General features: G+C 66.0%; 2 protein-coding genes across 7 annotated transcripts; both read left to right on the top strand.

Annotated features, from left to right (window-relative positions):
- The first annotated feature begins 1,708 nt into the window (after window positions 1-1,708).
- TRABD (TraB domain containing) lies at window positions 1,709-11,436 on the top strand. 6 transcript variants are annotated; one of them, XM_045062557.1, is made up of 11 exons: window positions 5,383-5,462; window positions 5,756-5,893; window positions 7,006-7,074; window positions 7,482-7,560; window positions 7,990-8,156; window positions 8,478-8,618; window positions 9,067-9,177; window positions 9,270-9,409; window positions 9,639-9,811; window positions 9,896-10,007; window positions 10,138-11,436. In XM_045062557.1, exons 3-11 carry the CDS (start codon window positions 7,042-7,044, stop codon window positions 10,313-10,315), a joined length of 1,134 nt encoding a protein of 377 aa, XP_044918492.1. In that variant the 5' UTR covers window positions 5,383-5,462; window positions 5,756-5,893; window positions 7,006-7,041; the 3' UTR covers window positions 10,316-11,436. The 6 variants fall into 6 exon arrangements, with proteins under 6 accessions (XP_006934260.1, XP_044918492.1, XP_044918493.1 ...); XM_006934198.4 differs by lacking the exons at window positions 5,383-5,462; window positions 5,756-5,893 and adding an exon at window positions 1,709-1,837; XM_045062558.1 differs by lacking the exon at window positions 5,756-5,893 and having other exon boundaries at window positions 5,441-5,462.
- Window positions 11,437-11,587: 151 nt separating this feature from the next.
- On the top strand, window positions 11,588-14,620 carry LOC101080391 (angiopoietin-related protein 5-like). The gene is made up of 6 exons (XM_003989417.5): window positions 11,588-12,019; window positions 12,097-12,124; window positions 12,649-12,740; window positions 13,499-13,625; window positions 13,773-13,958; window positions 14,278-14,620. The coding sequence occupies exons 1-6, from the start codon at window positions 11,933-11,935 to the stop codon at window positions 14,577-14,579; spliced, it is 822 nt and encodes a 273-aa protein (XP_003989466.1). The 5' UTR covers window positions 11,588-11,932; the 3' UTR covers window positions 14,580-14,620.
- Window positions 14,621-15,599: the final 979 nt, after the last annotated feature.

Consider the following 15,599-nt stretch of genomic DNA (forward strand, 5'->3'; position numbering starts at 1 on the left):
GTCGGGAGGACAGGCACGAGCGGCCCCCAGGGGAGAACGATAGCTGGACACGAGCGCACACCAGAGGCGCACGGGCCAGAGTGTCCTCCTTTAGGACAGAGGCCACCCGGAGGCCAGCTAGGCCCTTTGGGGACCAAGAAGCTGCAGGAGAGAAGTGTCAGCCCGGAGGCCCCACATGCAGTCTCTCGTATACAGAGCTCAGCCGGCAAACAGCCCAGCCTGCCGGCCAGGAGTGGCCAGGGCATTGCCTCCCACATCAGCTGGACCCCAGGAGAACCACCCGCCAAAGAACGGGGGAGCTTGTGACCCCTACAAGCCACCAGTGCCAGAGCCGCTCAGAAGCCTGGGACTGCGGCCACTGCCTCTCTTCCTGGAACCTGAGGGGAATCCCGGTGCCGGTCTGGACTGGACTATCCCCTCACTCCCAAGCGGCTCCAGGCTGGGGGCGGGACAGCCTGCTCCAGGCAGGCACTACTGAGGCCCCCACTCCAGCCAGTGGCCCCAGAGAACGGCCTGTCCCAGGGCCCCGAAGTGCAGACATGTCTCCCTCTTCCTTTTCTAAACGGCATCCCTCCCTGCTATTCACCAGCTTTCTGTGGAGACTGGAGTCCTGGCCCCAGGGCAGGGCCAGAATGTGAGGGCCCCTGAGTCAGGTCTAGGATGTCTAGGATGTGGGCACAAGCTCAGTGGAGCTGGCTGGGGGGGGGGGGGGGGGTGGGGAGGAGGGGAGGGGACAGGATGGGGGGACAGGATGGGGGTCCACGTATCCGGGATGGGGGAAGAGGCAAGCCATCTCCACATCCACCGCCTGCAGGGTACCCAGCCCCAGAGCCCTGCTGCAAGGACGGAGGCGGAGGGCCCGGCGAGGGCAGCAGCCCCCGGGGCCCCCACAGCCCCCCGCTCGCCGCAGCTCCAGCGCCCAGCAATGGGGGTCAGGGGTCGGGAGCGCTCCGCATGCGGAGAAGACGGAGGGCCGGCTCAGGACGCCCCACTGCGGGTGGTCGTGGGCATTGAGAGTCCCCCTCCCACGCCCCACAGCCCACTTGGTCACATGGGGACGACGAGGGGCCGGAGACTTGGCGGTTGGAGCCCCTCCGCTGGCAGTGGGACGGGAGCTCCAGACGCACCAGGGTCCGCCTGTCCTGAGACCCTCCCCCTCCCCGTACAGACCTCCGGGGTTTGGGGTCCAGGTCTCAGCCTGGTCGGTCCCACCCTCCCCGGGGACCCAACCCACTAAGTCGAGGGATGGCCCGGTCGCCCGCGGGCGGGAGTCTCGGCACCCCCCCAACCCAGGATGAGTCACGCGGGCGTGCTCCACAACCAGAGTTTTCTGCTCCTCGCATCTCACCAGGGGCTGCAAGCCTCTCCGTGGACATTACCCGTGGAAACATCATCCCTTTTCCAGACTGGGAGCTGCAGTCAGAGAATTTAAGAGTGCTCGGGCACAAGCCCGGGGACTCGAACTCATGTCTCCACCGTCACCTCCTTCCTCCTGGAACCGGAGGCGCCGGGGGCGGGGCAGGGTGGGGCGGGGCTTCTCGCGCGCGGCCCCCTGGGAAGTGTAGTCCGCCGGCGCTCGCGCGCAGCCCCCTGGGAAGTGTAGTCCGCGGGTGGCTGCGCGCGGACCCCTGGGAAGTGTAGTCCACCGGCGCGAACCGGGCGCGCCGACGGAGCGGACGGGCGGCGCGTGGAACTGCGCTTCCCGGCATGCCGAGCGCCGCCCGCCCCCGTCCCCGGGCCGTCCGGCCGCCCCGCCCCCGGTCCCGGCCCCGGTCCGCCCCGTCCGGTGGGGCGACGAGCCGCATGGAGGCCGGCTGAGGAGCGCCGCCCCGCCTCGGTACGCTGCGCGGCGAGGGTCCCGGCTGACGGGCCGGGGGCGGGGGCCCCCTCGTTCTGGGCCCGGCCCAGTCAGCCCCCAGCGTGGGGCCTGGGGTCGGAAGGGTCAGCCCTGGCCCGTGAGGAGTGCGCGCGGGGCCGGGCCGGCGGCCGGGGCTCGCGGGGACAGGGGGCGGGCGGAGCAGGCTTGCGGGCTCGGGTGGGGCCCCCGGCGCGGGGGCCGCGGGCGAGAAGCGGGGGCCGCACCTCTGCGGGTGGAGACCCTGGGCTCTTCCCGAGTGCCGGTGGCCTCTGCCCGTCAGGCTGAGCGAGCGGGGCTGCCATATGGCGGGGTGGACGGCGCGGCCGAACTCCGCAGGCCTGCAGCAGTCTGCGCTCCGTTTCCGTGAAGCGGCTTTACTGAGCTGTAACTTATGTGCCACGAAGTACCGCGTAGGAGAGTCTCCGTAAAACTGTCCCAGCACAGGCAAGGCTGCCTTGGCTTCGGCATCTCAAAAACAGCCAGGAAGTCTGCTCGGAAGTCCTTGCCACCTTTGGAGATCAGGACAGCCTCGTTAGGAGAATGGGTGGCTTCCAGGTGGAAGCCTACTTACTGGCTTTGGGGTTCCCTGGAGAGGAAGATGGGCAGGCCGCCAGGCTCACTGCTTTCTTGGGCAGGCTCCCCTCTCCCTAGGTCTCTTGTCCCCTTTGCTCTCCTGCTCGCCCCCTTGCAGTGTGACTGGAAAGGGGCCTTGACCCTAGGACCACTGGGCAGTCTTGCAGGCTGGTGGTGCTCCCTACACAGCGCCCTGCAGTGGTGATCAGGGCGGGGGCCCAAGGTTGGGCGGGGTGCAGGCTCCAGCAGGGCCAGCCAGGGGTGGTGGACAAGGAGCCATTCAGGCCTCCAGCCCAAATGCAAGTTGGCCTGTGGCCTCTACCCCAATCCCAGACTTTGCCACACTTCCATAAAGCAGGTGCTGCCAGACCCGGGGGTGTCCATTGCCAGGGGGGCCCAGGCTTAAGAAGTGGGGGTGTTGGGAAGTTCAGGGCTTTGGCCACATCCCGCTGTCTCCCACTTGGTCATTTGTGTCTGCAGCCCGCTGGTCTGTCCGGTCTGGGACTTTTGGCTTCCTGAGCAAGCCCAGTGGGTTGGTTCGGAGATGCGGGCTTTTCTGGGAACTCCGTTTGGTGCCCGTCAGCCCTGGCCACACTGAGAAGCGGGCTGGGATCCGGGGGGCAGTTTGTGGCTTCTCAGTTTTTAGAGCGTGGAGGGGGCGGTGATGGTGTCTCCGTCTGCTCTGCAGCCGTAACAGAACCGCAGAGACGAGGCTTAAATAGCAGACTGTTTTCTCACAGCTCTGGAGGCTGGGAGTCTAAGATCAAGGTGCCGGCCAACCTGGTTGCTGCTGAGGGCTTTGTCGTCCTGGCTTGCAGACGGCTTTCCTCTCCCTGTGTGCTCACATGGCCAGCGGCCTGGTGTCTCTTCTCATAAGAGCCCTAGTACCATCATGGGGCCCCACCCTCATGACTTCGTGTAACCTTAGTCACCTCCCAGAAGTCCCACCTGCAAACACTGTCATCATGGGGATTAGGGCTTCAATACTGAACTCCGGGGGACACAATTCAGTGCATAGAGGTGGGACCCAGGAGAAGGTCGGCTGCCTGGGCCGGGCAGGCAGGAACCTGTGTCACTCACACTGACCTGTCTGACGTTCTCAGCTTCCATCCTGAAATGCGCACCCGGCAGGACAATTTCCGACACTTCCTCCAATGCAGAACCGCTTAACCCGCTACTCTGATTTGTGTCTCAGGGCTCACAGCTCGGGTGGGACCCTGACGGAGGCGGGGCTTTCCTGTCCTTTCAGCAGGCCCTTCGCTGGAGTCCTGGACAAGATGGGTCCCAAAGCTGTTGGGGATTCCCGCTGCTTTGGAGTCTGACTTCCTGGAAGCGTGCGGGTGATTGTGCTGCTGTCCTGTGTGTGCAGGACTATAATTTCTAGAGCCAGATAGTGGTGTGGCCCTTTCCAGAGAAGGAGACAGTTGGGGAAAACTCACGTTTCAGTGTCTTCTGAACCAGATTGCTGGCTCTTTTCCTGCCCCGACAGGAGTAAGTGCACAGAGGTCTGGAGGTCACGGGCTGAAGTGAAGACTGAGTGTGGTACCTGTCTCGCAGCCAGGAGAGGGCCTAGTGTGTGCAGACAGATGGGACGGCTGGGTGACTGCTCTGAGCACCTCGATCCTAGAGGCAGGAGCTGAGTCCTCGCGGGCTGAAGGGTCCTGCCCGGGGCCTCGCCGCACCACGTCACTGGCCTTGCCGGTCTGAGGTCTGGCCCAGCGTGCCATCCCCTGCAGCCTGGTCGCTGGCATCTGGCCACAGGTCGTCTCCATGGACAGTCCTGCTTGGCAGCGACAGCCGGTTGGAGGGGGATGAGGAGGCTCTTCCTGCTTCGTGCCAGGGTCACAGGCTCCCAGCATCGGTGGCTGTGGCCCGGCCAGGTAGCAGGGCCACGTGCTGGAGCGTGGATTCAGGAGGGGGCACGGGTATCTCCCCTGGAGGGTGTCAGCCAGGGGTCTCCTGGTCCCCGCAGCATGCGGTGGTGGAGGGAGCTGTTAGGACCTGTAGATCCGGACAGCGTGTGGCGGGAAACCAGGAGGCGCGTGGACGCCCCACAGCAGCTACCTGCGGGTGCAGGGAGTGGAGGCTGAGCCCAGAGGTCTGCGGGAGGCGGGAGGCACTTTGCTGCCCTCCTGGCAGCTGGGAGAGGCTCAGGCCTCAGCTGTAAATATTTGAAACTGCATATGGGGGTGGGGGGCGGTTAAGCCATTGAAATGACATCCTACGAGGGTATTGCCAGGGGACCCCGCCCCCGCAGCGGAGGGAAACCAGGGTATCGGAAGGTGTGTGGAGGCAACAGCCTCAGACAAAGAGGCTTCTCAGAATCTCAGACTCTTGGTGTTGAAGGAGCCTCGGTGGCCTTCCTGCCTCACTAGGCCAGGCGCCCACCTCTGGGGAGCAGCTGCAGGAGGGGACCCGGGTGCTGCGCCACAGTGGGGGGCCGAGCCATTGCCGACTCAAGGCTTGTCTGCCACCCCCGGCCTGTAGGATGCAGGACCTGGAAGGGCCTCCCCAGAAAGGTGCCCCTGGCCCGCACAGAGTGGGGCCTGCCTGTCCCCTGTGGGCACAGAGGGTCGTCTGGCCAGAGGGAGGGGGAGGGAGGGAGGATTCGCCCTGGACCTGCACCCTAGACCTGTAGCCACCACACCGTGGGAGGGAGGGCTGAGGCACCACAGTGACCTCCGTGGTGACCTCCCGCTTGCGTGTTCTTACAGGAGCCTTCCTGCCAGGGCACAGGATGTTTTCTTAAAAAGTTTTTCTAGTACCTTGGCAGCCGTGTGCTGCTTGGGAGAACTGTTTGCTTTTTTGCATGGAGCCTGACAAAGGGCCATCGTCCCGGCTGCCCTACTGGGCCGGCTCTGGGGCCTGGGGGTTGGGGGGGCGGGGTGGCAGGAGCTCCAGTGACCGCTCAGCCCCACCCCTCCAGCTCCAGGCTCCGCTTCCTGTTTGCATTTCAGTTGGCACCTTGCATGGTGGAGTGCTTTCCTTCTGTGAAGCAGGAAGAAGGGGCTTTGGGGATCCTGGACAGGAGGTACTGGGGGAGGGGTGCTTAGGAGGCCAGGCCCTCCTCCCCTCCGCAGCCACCCCTTTCTGCTGGCCCGGAGAGGCCGGGGCCCAACTGTGTTCTCTAGCCCTAAGCCAGTTCCTCTTCCAGAAACTGGGCCATCCTCTAGAGGGGCCGCCCCCTCCCACCCTTGGTCAGCCCCGGGGCATGTGAGAGTGTTGGTTAAACTGGGAGGGAGCCCTGCCCTGCCCCAGGCTGCCTGCGCAGGGGGGGCTGCCTGCACAGGGGTGCGCGGTGAGCCACCGGTGGTCATGGCCTAGGTGAACCCTGTCTGCTCCCTGCTGCTGCGTGACCACGGGCCTGAGGGACAGGAACCTGGCCCGGCGTCGCACTGGCCTTATCATTTGCCCTTCCTTCTTGTGAAAGTTTGAGAGAAGTGTGCAGCCCCAGGAAAACGGGTGAGGCGAGGGTCCGTGGCGCCCTGGGGCTGGGGCAGCCGCACCCTGTTCCCCCAGCACTGCCCAGAGGCACACGTAACACTCATGGGCTGGGTGGGCTTGAGAACCCAGCCGCGGTACCGCGGCCCCACTTCAGACAGGTCGGGGTGGTTCCCTAATCCCACAGTCTGCACGAGGTCACTGGTCAGACTCCTCGGGGGGCCTGGTCATTTCGAGCTGCGCTCAGAGGTGGCCCCGGAGGCAGCAGCAGACCCCGGCTTGAGTTTCCGCGGCGTCTCGGGGAAGCACAGGTGAAGCCCGCGTTGGCGATGCTGCTGTCTCGCGCCTGGCAACCAGAACCACACGTCCCGGTACGGGCCTCGGGCCCCTCACTCCCCTTGGCCCCGGAGGTCCGGATGGTACGCTGTCCTTTGTCCCGGTGACAAAGCCCTTTCCAGGAAGTGCGCCTGCTGTGCCCACATGACTGCCCCCCCCCCCCAAGCTCCTGGCTCCTTCTGAGGGGGGCGGCCGGAGAGCCTTGCTCCTTCCCGCTTCCGCGATGCTGACGCTCACACTGTGGCTCCCGACGGGGCAGCGGCCGTCGCGCTGAGTCTGAGTTCCAGAGACGCCTGGATGACTCCGCTGAAGGCGTTCAGCACCAACTTGATACTCAGACTCACGTCTTCTGCTGGGTTTTCTCACCTGCGGGAGTTTGGCGCAGTGTGTTTTGTTCCAGAGCCGGAAAGGGAACGTCCCGGTCTGCCTGACTGCCCCTCAGGGCTGGTCCCTGAGCTCCAATGCCTTGCTCTCTGTGGGGTAAACGGGAGATGGGGGTGACAGGTCTGCTCGGCAGAGGACCCCCAGTTCACTGGCCGGGGCAAAGCCAGGCCTCTCCAGCTCTGTTCTTAGCCCCGTGGTGCAGGGTTTGTATGCCGCTCACAGCCAGACTCTCACACCTGCTGTGCCGGCCACAGGGACCCTGGACCCCGGCCGTCCGTAGCTGGTGACTGACAGGTGTCAGTCTGGAAGGGCAGAGGCGGTAATGCCACCCACGGATCTTTCAGATCAGACTGAGCCCCGTGGTGCCCTGAGCCCCGTGCGCAGGTGAAAACGTGCTTCCTGTATTTCCTCAGGTATCCCTCATCAGTGCCAGGAGCTGCCTCCCAGCCATGGAGGGGGAGGAGGAGCGGTCACCTCAGGAGGTCAGAGCCTGGGCTGGATGCTGGGCGGGGGGTAGGGGGGCGGCTGCTTCCTGAACGACCTCGGGCTCGGGGTCTGGCCAGCTGCTCAGCAGAGTGTGGGTTCCCCCTCAGCGTGGTCGCCTGGGGTCACCGTGGCTGCTTCTACGCATAGAAGAGCATTACGTGGCTTTTGGAGGGCGGGGGGCGGGTTCTGGGTCAGCCAGGGGGACCCGGGGGCAGGGAGCCCTGGGGGTGGGCCGTATCCGAGGAAATGATCACAGAGATTTCATCCCGGGGAGCACACGGAGTTCATGGAGCAGCAGCCCCTGAGTTCTTGATGGGCCCGCTGGGGACAGGTGGGTGCCAAGTGTCCCGCAGCCCCCAGGGAGGGTGGTGTCCTGACTCAGACACTCCTGTTCCCTCTGCAGGCTGACACGGAGCCCGTTGTCCCAGTGGGGTCTTCCGAGGTGGTGCCCAGGGTGCTTTCCGGAGAACCCCAGAACCTGTGTGCGTGCTCCCTGACACCATTCAGTGCTGGGGGGCCGGTGGGGGTGGGCAGCTCCTGGCCAGGCGGGGCTTGGGCTGAGTTTATGGTGAATGGGGGCCCCAGCCGGCCCCAGGTTGCTGGGTGGGAGGCTAAGTGCTTCAGAGCTGCCCTGGGGACCTCGGCCCTGCATGGTCACGGCCATCCCCGTCCTGGCTCCCTCGATGCCCGGGTCATTCTCATCGTGGAGACTGCAGACCTCGCCAAGGCCCCGGCCCCTTTTCACGGGGAAGGTCTGCTCCGACGGCACCGTGCCGGCCGCGTGCGCTGTAGTGAGCAGTGCTGAGCGTGGGTGGCGGCCCATCGAGGCCGGGGGAGCCCCGCGGAGAGAGCTGCTCAGGAAGGTGGGCCCCGGTGCGCACGGCACCCCAGCTGGCCTGCTGTCCTTGCAGCCGACGCCGACGCTCTGTCCCTGCTCCTGGAGATGAAGCTGAGGAGGCGGCGGGAACGGCCCAGCCTGCCGCGCACCGTGACCGAGCTGGTGGCCGAGGACGGGAGCAGGGTGTACGTGGTGGGCACAGCCCACTTCAGCGATGACAGCAAGAGGGACGTCGTGAAGGTGAGGCCCGCCACACTGGGCTGGCCTTGGGCCGAGCGGCCCCTTCCCGTGAGCCCCCGCTTCCTCCTCCGCGACGCCAGCGCCCCTCAGGAGGGAGGTTTCTGATGCCGGGGAAGCCTCGCAGCCTGGGCACTTTTCTGTTTAGCGATCGGCGAACTTTCTGTAGCTTCTCGGTTGCTTCCAGAAACGAGTTGCGGCCACGGCAGCCGAGGTAGCCCCTGGGGCCGGGCCTCCCGGTCGGTTCCAGGGCGGCCTCCGCCTGCGGGGCCGGGGCCGGCCCGGGAGCAGGGCCCCGGGGCTCAGCCGGCCTGTCCGTTGCAGACCATCCGGGAGGTGCAGCCTGACGTGGTGGTGGTGGAGCTGTGCCAGTACCGCGTGTCCATGCTCAAGATGGACGAGAGCACGCTGCTCCAGGAGGCCAAGGAGATCAGCCTGGAGAAGCTGCAGCAGGCCGTGAGGCAGGTGCGGCGCCGGGCGGCCTTCCGGTCAGCAGCGCGCTGCCCCGCCCACCCTGGCCGGAGGCAGGAGAGGGGCTCCCCTTTACCGGGTTTCGGACGGGGGAGGACAGGCGGGTGGTGCTCCGGCCCCCGAGGCGAGGGCCGGACGGGGACCCCGGGGTTCGCCGAGCAGGTCCTGGGGCCCGGGGGGGGGGGAGGGGGGGGGGTGGCCACGGAGTGCGCTCCAGCCTGCCTGCCGGCTCCAAGTGCCGCTCCCTCACGCCGACGTGTGCCCCTCGGGGACACGGGCGGGGGAGTTGAGGCCTGGGCGGGGGCGGCTGGAGGGAAGTGGGGCCTCGGCATCCGCCGTGGCTGTGGCCGCCTGCCCAAGGCCCTCGCTCAGCCCCACGACGTAGGCTAGGCCTGTGCTCTGTGCCCACGCGGCCGTTGACCCTCGGTCCCCTCCCCTGCAGAACGGGGTCATGTCTGGACTCATGCAGATGCTGCTGCTGAAGGTGTCGGCCCACATCACCGAGCAGCTGGGCATGGCCCCTGGCGGCGAGTTCAGGGAGGCCTTCAAGGAGGTGGGCCGGGGTCCGGCCGGGACGGGGGCTCAGGGCACGGCAGCCGCCCCGGGGCTCAGGCTTCCGCGACCAACACCCAGCCCCTGCCCCAGGCCAGCAAGGTGCCTTTCTGCAAGTTCCACCTGGGCGACCGGCCCATCCCCGTCACCTTCAAGAGGGCCATCGCCGCACTGTCCTTCTGGCAGAAAGTCAAGCTGGCCTGGGGCCTGTGCTTCCTGTCAGACCCCATCAGGTAGGGCCCCTCGGCCTCCGGCAGGCAGCCCCACCCAGGAAGCGGGGCCCAGCCCCCGCCGCGTGGCACGTTCCCCCTTGTTCTCGGGCTGAGCCTCCTCAAACAGGGCCTTCCCGCTCCTTCCTTCCGCCGTGATCCCGAACAAAGAGGGTACCGAGGTCCCTGCCCTGGGTCAACAGCGCCGGCCGCCCCGTGCCCGCGAGGCTGGCAGCGTGCCCTCTGCCCCCAGCAAGGACGACGTGGAACGCTGCAAGCAGAAGGACCTGCTGGAGCAGATGATGGCCGAGATGGTCGGCGCGTTCCCCGACCTGCACCGCACCATCGTCTCGGAGCGCGACGTTTACCTGACCTACATGCTGCGGCAGGCCGCCCGGCGCCTGGAGCTGCCCCGCTCCTCTGACGGTGACAGCGACGGCCGGCCCCGGGCGGGGGCTCCCCGGGCGCCGTGCCCGCCGGGCGGGGGCTGATGCTTCCCTTTCCCCACAGCCGAGCCCAGGAAGTGTGTCCCCTCGGTGGTGGTGGGTGTCGTGGGCATGGGCCACGTGCCGGGCATCGAGAAGAACTGGACCACCGACCTCAACATCCAGGAGATCATGACGTGAGTGCCGCCCACGTGCGCCCTGCGGTCCCTGAGCACGGAGCCCGGCGGGGTCGCGGCCGGGCCGGGCTGGGGGCTGGGGGGCAGCGTGCGCCCCCCAGCCAGGCCCAGCCCGCCCTCCCTTCCCCAGCGTCCCCCCGCCGTCCATCTCCGGCAGAGTGTCCCGGCTGGCAGTGAAGGCCGCCTTCTTGGGCCTGCTGGGCTACGGCCTTTACTGGATGGGGCGCCGCGCCACCAGCCTGGTCCTGTCACTGCCTGTCGCTCAGTACTGTCTGCAGAGGGCGTCCGCGGCCCGGCCGCGCAAATAGGAAGGACCAACACGTGGCTGCTCCCGTGTCACCGCTGAGGGGCGCTGGGGCTGGCCCCCCCCCAACGAGGAGCGGCCGGGTGCCACCCCCTGTGGGGGTCCAGGCCCGGCCACGCCTCTCCTCCCCCAACCTGCCCAAATAAAGAAATATTTAACTGCTCTGAGCTCAGGCTTCCCAGCAGCCCCCTCCCCACCCTCATCCCCGGCCCTGCAGGGACCGCTCTTGGGGTTCATGGGCATCAGGACGCGCTGGTGGGGGAGGGGCCAAAGGTGCACACTGCCCCACCCCCATCCCCGGCCCTCAGGTGAAGGGGCGTGGTGGGCATGGCCAGCCATCCCCTACCTCACTGTGCCTTCTCACGCGCTGGCAGCAGGAGCCCTGGCCCGGGAGCGAGTCCCAGTGGGTTCTGGGCCACCGGGTTCCTGGCCGGCATGTTTGGGAAGGGCCAGGTCACCCCACGCAGCTCTGTCGTGGCTCCTGGGGGCGTCCCTCCCGCCTGGGCAGCTTGGCCACGCTCGGTCGCGGCGGGCGCACACCAGCTCTGCCTGCAGACGGTGTGTGGTTTTGGTTTTTAAAAATGTCTGAAGTTTTTTTACTCAGGTAATTTTAACTTAAGAGAAAAACTGAAGCAAATGTCAGAAAATACTAGCCTTAAACCTGGTTGGGACAAAGAGAACGTGTGCGTGGGGGGACCTCGATCCCGAGAGGGTGAGCCCGTGGGAGAAAGGTCAGCCTCCGCAGGGGGGTGCCAGGCCCGCCTCTGGCTGGGGGCTTCTGGGGCTGCAGCCCTCGGTCGGGAGCCTTCCTCGGCCCCAACCTCAGTGGACAGCGGGCGCGTGTCCGCTGTGGGGCGGGACAGACGGAGACCCGAGGTTGGGCCGAGCCCACGCGGGGCTCCCACCCCGGGCACCTCCCTGCGGCCACGCTCCGCGGGTCATGTGTCTGTGACACGGCCTCTATGCAGCCCACCCGGGCCCCGGGGCCACGCTTGATTGTGTTTGTGTTGACTCGATGTCTGACAAAACCAGGTGAAACCCACGGCCGTGAACGGGGCCGCACCGTGTTTTCCTGTCATACGTGTACTCGTTCCTGAGAAATGGAAATAAAGTCTAATTTTGGAAGCTCCTGTTTCGTGAAGTGTGTAGAAATGAGCGCAAGCGGCAGGGAGGAGGTGAGGGTGGCGGCAGGGGTGACCGGCCTGGGCCTAGTGGTCTGGAGAACTTCCTGCCGCCAACACCTGCCTCTCAGCACTAGATCTGGGCCCTGGGGCCCCCGGCACCTGCCTGTCCCAAGTGCGGACCCCGGCCCAGCGAGGACACCAGCCAAGGGGAAGTGTGCTCAGGGACAGGCAGTAGTCCCTGCCCCTCACCTCCCTGGTCCACACCCTCAGGCTTCCCGCCCTACTCAAACCTCCCCCAACCCTGGCACGGGGGGCGGGGGTGGGGAGGGTGGGGGGAGGCGGGGCGAGCCCAGCACCCGAACAAAAGGTGCCGGGACCAGTGGCTCAGATCTGCCCGGAAGGACCACAGTGAGCACCCAGGGTGGTGTGGGCGTGAAGGGAGGCTGGTAGGGCTGCGGGCTGGGCTCTCCCCCACCAGGGCTGCACCCTCCGGAAGCATGGCTGCCCGCCCCGTACTGGGTCTTGCTGCTATCCTCTGCCTCTCTGTGCCCCAGGCCGGCTCCATGGTGCGGCATCGACAGCCGGTAAGAGTGGTCATCGGGCCGGTGGGTCTCGCCGGGCTACCAAGACCGCCCCCGACCAACGTCCTCTCTCTCCACAGGTCCAGGCGGTGCTGCTGGAACCCCAAGGTCAGGATGGGGTGGGGGGGGCGTCAGGTCTGGGCAGCCTCTGGCCTGTCACCCACGGGCCCTGCCCTGGCAGGCCTCATTCCCCATGAGGACCGGGCTGGGTCCCTGCCCCAGACGGCCTGGGAGGAAGGCAGACAAGGACCAGGCCCCACTGTGTTCCTGTGTTAGGAGGGGCCCGCTGGGCTCAGGGCAGCCCTCCCGCCACTGCCAGGCCAGGGGGAGGAAGGTGGGGGAACCGTGAGGGACCTTCCCAGGGCAGCAGGTGAAGGGGAGAGGTTCTGTCTGGGGGCCACGGGAAGAATTGAGGGTCTGGCTGAGGGTTGCGGCCCGGCCAATTTGCAGAGCCCAAGGAACAGCCACTCCCAGAGAAGAGGCCTGAGGCAGGCGTGGCCCAAACTCGGGAGACTGGCTGCCCATCTGCCAGATTGTCCCAGGGCCTCTGCAGGAGGAGGACTCCGGTTCTGGTCACTGGGGGACCACAGCCCCCTCCCAGGCCTGAGCCTTCCTGGCCGCGTCTCCCACAGGGAGGGACTGCTCTCAGATCTGGGTGGAGAAGCCCGGAGCCCCCAGCGGTGTGTACACCATCCAGCCCGAGGGAGCCAGCGCCCCCTTCCAGGTGAGCAGCCCTCAGCGGGGTGAGGGTCCAGGAGATACTCCGTATGACTTGCTTGGGCAAAAACAAGAGAAGTTACTGGTTCAAGTAACAGGGAAGGACCGGCCGGACCGGGTGGAGTCTGTCCTCAGACACAGCTGGGCACAGAGATGTTCACGGACTTTGCCGGGGGGGGGGGGTGGTTATTTTATTTTATTTTATTTTTTAGTGCTTATCTTGAGAGAGAGAAAGAGAGATTGAGAGTATATGCGCACGAGTGGGGAGGAGCAGGAGAGGGAGAGAATCCGGAGCAGGGTCTGCACTGTCAGCACAGAGCCCGATCCGGGGCTTGAACTCTCGAACTGTGAGATCATGGCCTGAGCCAAGATCAAGAGTCAGACACTTAACTGAGCCACCCCGGCGCCCCACAGACATTGTTTTATAGTCAGGAAAGGTTGGGAGAAACCCAAGCTTGCACCTTAAAGGTACGAACAAGGAGAGACTCCAGGATCCAACGTTAGGTGAAAAAACAAAGCCACAAAGCGGGCGCAAATGGACGTGAAAGCGGGCGGCCCTCCCGAGGCCTGGGGCGCTACCGTGGATCCTCGCCCTGCTTCTGAGAATGTGGATTCGTTACGATGAGAGTTTACATGACACGGACAAGCAGGAAAAGTTTCGGTTTTCAAACAGAAAGCGTTGGGGGGGGGGGGGGCACAGATAGGACAGGGGCAGCCTACGTGGGTCCAGCCAGGCACTGCCTGCCACGTGCAGTCCTTCCCCAGGCTCTGTGCGACATGCGGGAGGACGGTGGCTGGACGGTGATTCAGAGCCGGGACCGGGACAGGCGGAGGCGTCTGGACTTTGAGAGATGCTGGCAGGAGTACAAACAGGGCTTCGGAGACTTGACGGGTAGGAGGGCCATGTGCCCGTGGGCACAGGGGCGTGCACCCCGAGGCTGGTGTTTGGGGGTCACCGGGCACACAGGGCAGAGACGATAGGAGGAGGCCAGGGGTGGCCGTCACGCGGCAGCCTCAGCCTGGGTGCCCACCCCTGCAGGTGACCACTGGCTGGGGCTGCAGCACATCTCCGACCTGACTTCCCAGCCGGGCCTGCGCTCAGAGCTCACGGTGGACCTTCTGGATGCGGACAACCACCCGCTTCAGGCCCACTATGACAACTTCCACGTGGACGGGGAGGACCTGTTTTACCGATTGACCCTTGGCCTGTACTCTGGGAACGCAGGTGAGTGCTTGGGAGGTAAGGGGGCCTCATGCCTGCCCCCCGCCCACACGCACAAGTGTCCTGCTTTGTCCACTGGACTCTCCAGGCTGGTGGGAGGGGTAGTCTTGCCACGGGGCCAGGGTGGGTAGGGAAGGTTGGGTCCCTGGAGACCCTGGCTTTCCGGCCCACATCTGTCAGCCTCAATGCTCCGGGCGAGGCTGTCGCTCCCCAAGCGTCTGCCCTGCGGTCTCAGACGCCGAGGCAGCCAGAGCAGCTTCCACGACGGGAGCGCGGGCCGGAGGGGCAGCCGGCCCGCCACCCACGCCACCACGCTGTGCAGGGGACGCGTTCCGGGGCTTGGGCCGCACGGATGACCAAGAGGGCTGTGGCTTCAGCACGCTGGACCGCGACCGCGACCACTGCTCACCCTGCACGGACGGCACCCAGCCCTTCACCAGCTGCAGCCGCGATCGCTCGGGCGCCGGCTGGTGGTACAGCGACTGCGGCCAAGCTGACCTCAACGGGCCGTGGCCGGAGCGCGGAGGGGCCGCCTCGGGCATGCGCTGGGCCACCGGCAACCACCGGCCCACCCTGCGCGCCAGCGTGCTGCGCGTGCGCACCACTGCTTCCCACAAGGCCTAGGCCCCTCGGTGGCCGAGCCTCATTAAACGTTCAAGCCCTGCCGTCTGCTGTGTCTTCCTCGGGATGGGGATAGGGGAGGCGCCGAGCTCAGCTCCTGCCCAGCCTGGCTGCCCAGACCCAGCGCTGCCCACCCAGGACACCTGTCCGTGCACCTGGGGAAGTCCACGAAGCCCAACCTTGAGGCCAGAAGCAAGGTCACCAGGTCTGGGAGGGCACTGCCCGTACCTGCTGACCTGCTGGAACACTTGGCACCCACCCGATGCCCCCACTGGCTGTGACCTCTGTGAGGGCAGCCAGCGGGACACAGCCTGGTGCTCTTGAGCCTTCAAGAACCCGATCCCACCAGATCCCAAAGCGTGGGCAAGACAGTGGGGTCAGGGGGCAAAGAGATGAGTCAGAAGGGCCTGGGACCTGGGGAAGACGAGATGGGCTCGGGCCAGGTTCCCTAGGCAGTTAGGAAGGAGGCTGGGGACGGGGCACTGTGCCAGCAGGCCCAGGTGGGGAGGAAAGTGTCAGACTGCAGGAGACTCTGGGCACTGAGCATCTATGAGGGCCTAAACTCACTGTCCCCCACACGGATGAGGACTCAGCTGGAGAGGGGTTGAGGGGGTCTCCCAATGCCACTCAGCTGGCAGGGGCAGAGACGGTTCACACGAGGTCTGGGAAACCCACGTTGTGGCCCCAGGGGAAAGTTCCAGAGCTGGCTCCTCGAACTTAAGTGTAGAATCCAGCCAGGAGGGAGCTTGTATGTTTGTCCAGCTTCTGGTCTCCGGTTCCAGTGTGGGGCCGGGAGTGGGGCGGGGGACACTGGCAAACCCTTCCAAGGGCCACCCGCTCCATGCAGGCATCAAGGGGTCTTTTCAAGGCTCCTCTGAACTGAACACCTGAGTTATTCAGCAACAGTGACCCTGAGGGGGTCTTTGGGGGTGGGGGGCAGACCCTTCAAAGACTCTGCCCTCCGGCGGCGGCTCGGGTGAGGAGAGAGACAGAAGAAACAGGAAAATAAGGGATTCAGGTCGT

This window comes from Felis catus, chromosome B4 (assembly GCF_018350175.1).
Source record: "Felis catus isolate Fca126 chromosome B4, F.catus_Fca126_mat1.0, whole genome shotgun sequence".
In the NCBI taxonomy this organism is placed as follows: Eukaryota; Metazoa; Chordata; class Mammalia; order Carnivora; family Felidae; genus Felis; species Felis catus.

What these genes read in the sequence shown, in the direction of transcription:
- TRABD (XM_006934195.4), top strand. Translation starts at nt 6,202, where the DNA reads ATGCTGCTGTCTCGCGCCTGGCAACCAGAACCACACGTCCCG. An exon ending in AGGAGCGGTCACCTCAGGAG is followed by an intron (nt 7,075 to 7,481) that starts GTCAGAGCCTGG and finishes TTCCCTCTGCAG; the next exon opens with GCTGACACGGAGCCCGTTGT. An exon ending in TCAGGGAGGCCTTCAAGGAG is followed by an intron (nt 9,178 to 9,269) that starts GTGGGCCGGGGT and finishes CCCCTGCCCCAG; the next exon opens with GCCAGCAAGGTGCCTTTCTG.
- LOC101080391 (XM_003989417.5), top strand. Translation starts at nt 11,933, where the DNA reads ATGGCTGCCCGCCCCGTACTGGGTCTTGCTGCTATCCTCTGCCTCTCT. An exon ending in GGTGCTGCTGGAACCCCAAG is followed by an intron (nt 12,125 to 12,648) that starts GTCAGGATGGGG and finishes CGTCTCCCACAG; the next exon opens with GGAGGGACTGCTCTCAGATC. An exon ending in GGGCTTCGGAGACTTGACGG is followed by an intron (nt 13,626 to 13,772) that starts GTAGGAGGGCCA and finishes CCACCCCTGCAG; the next exon opens with GTGACCACTGGCTGGGGCTG.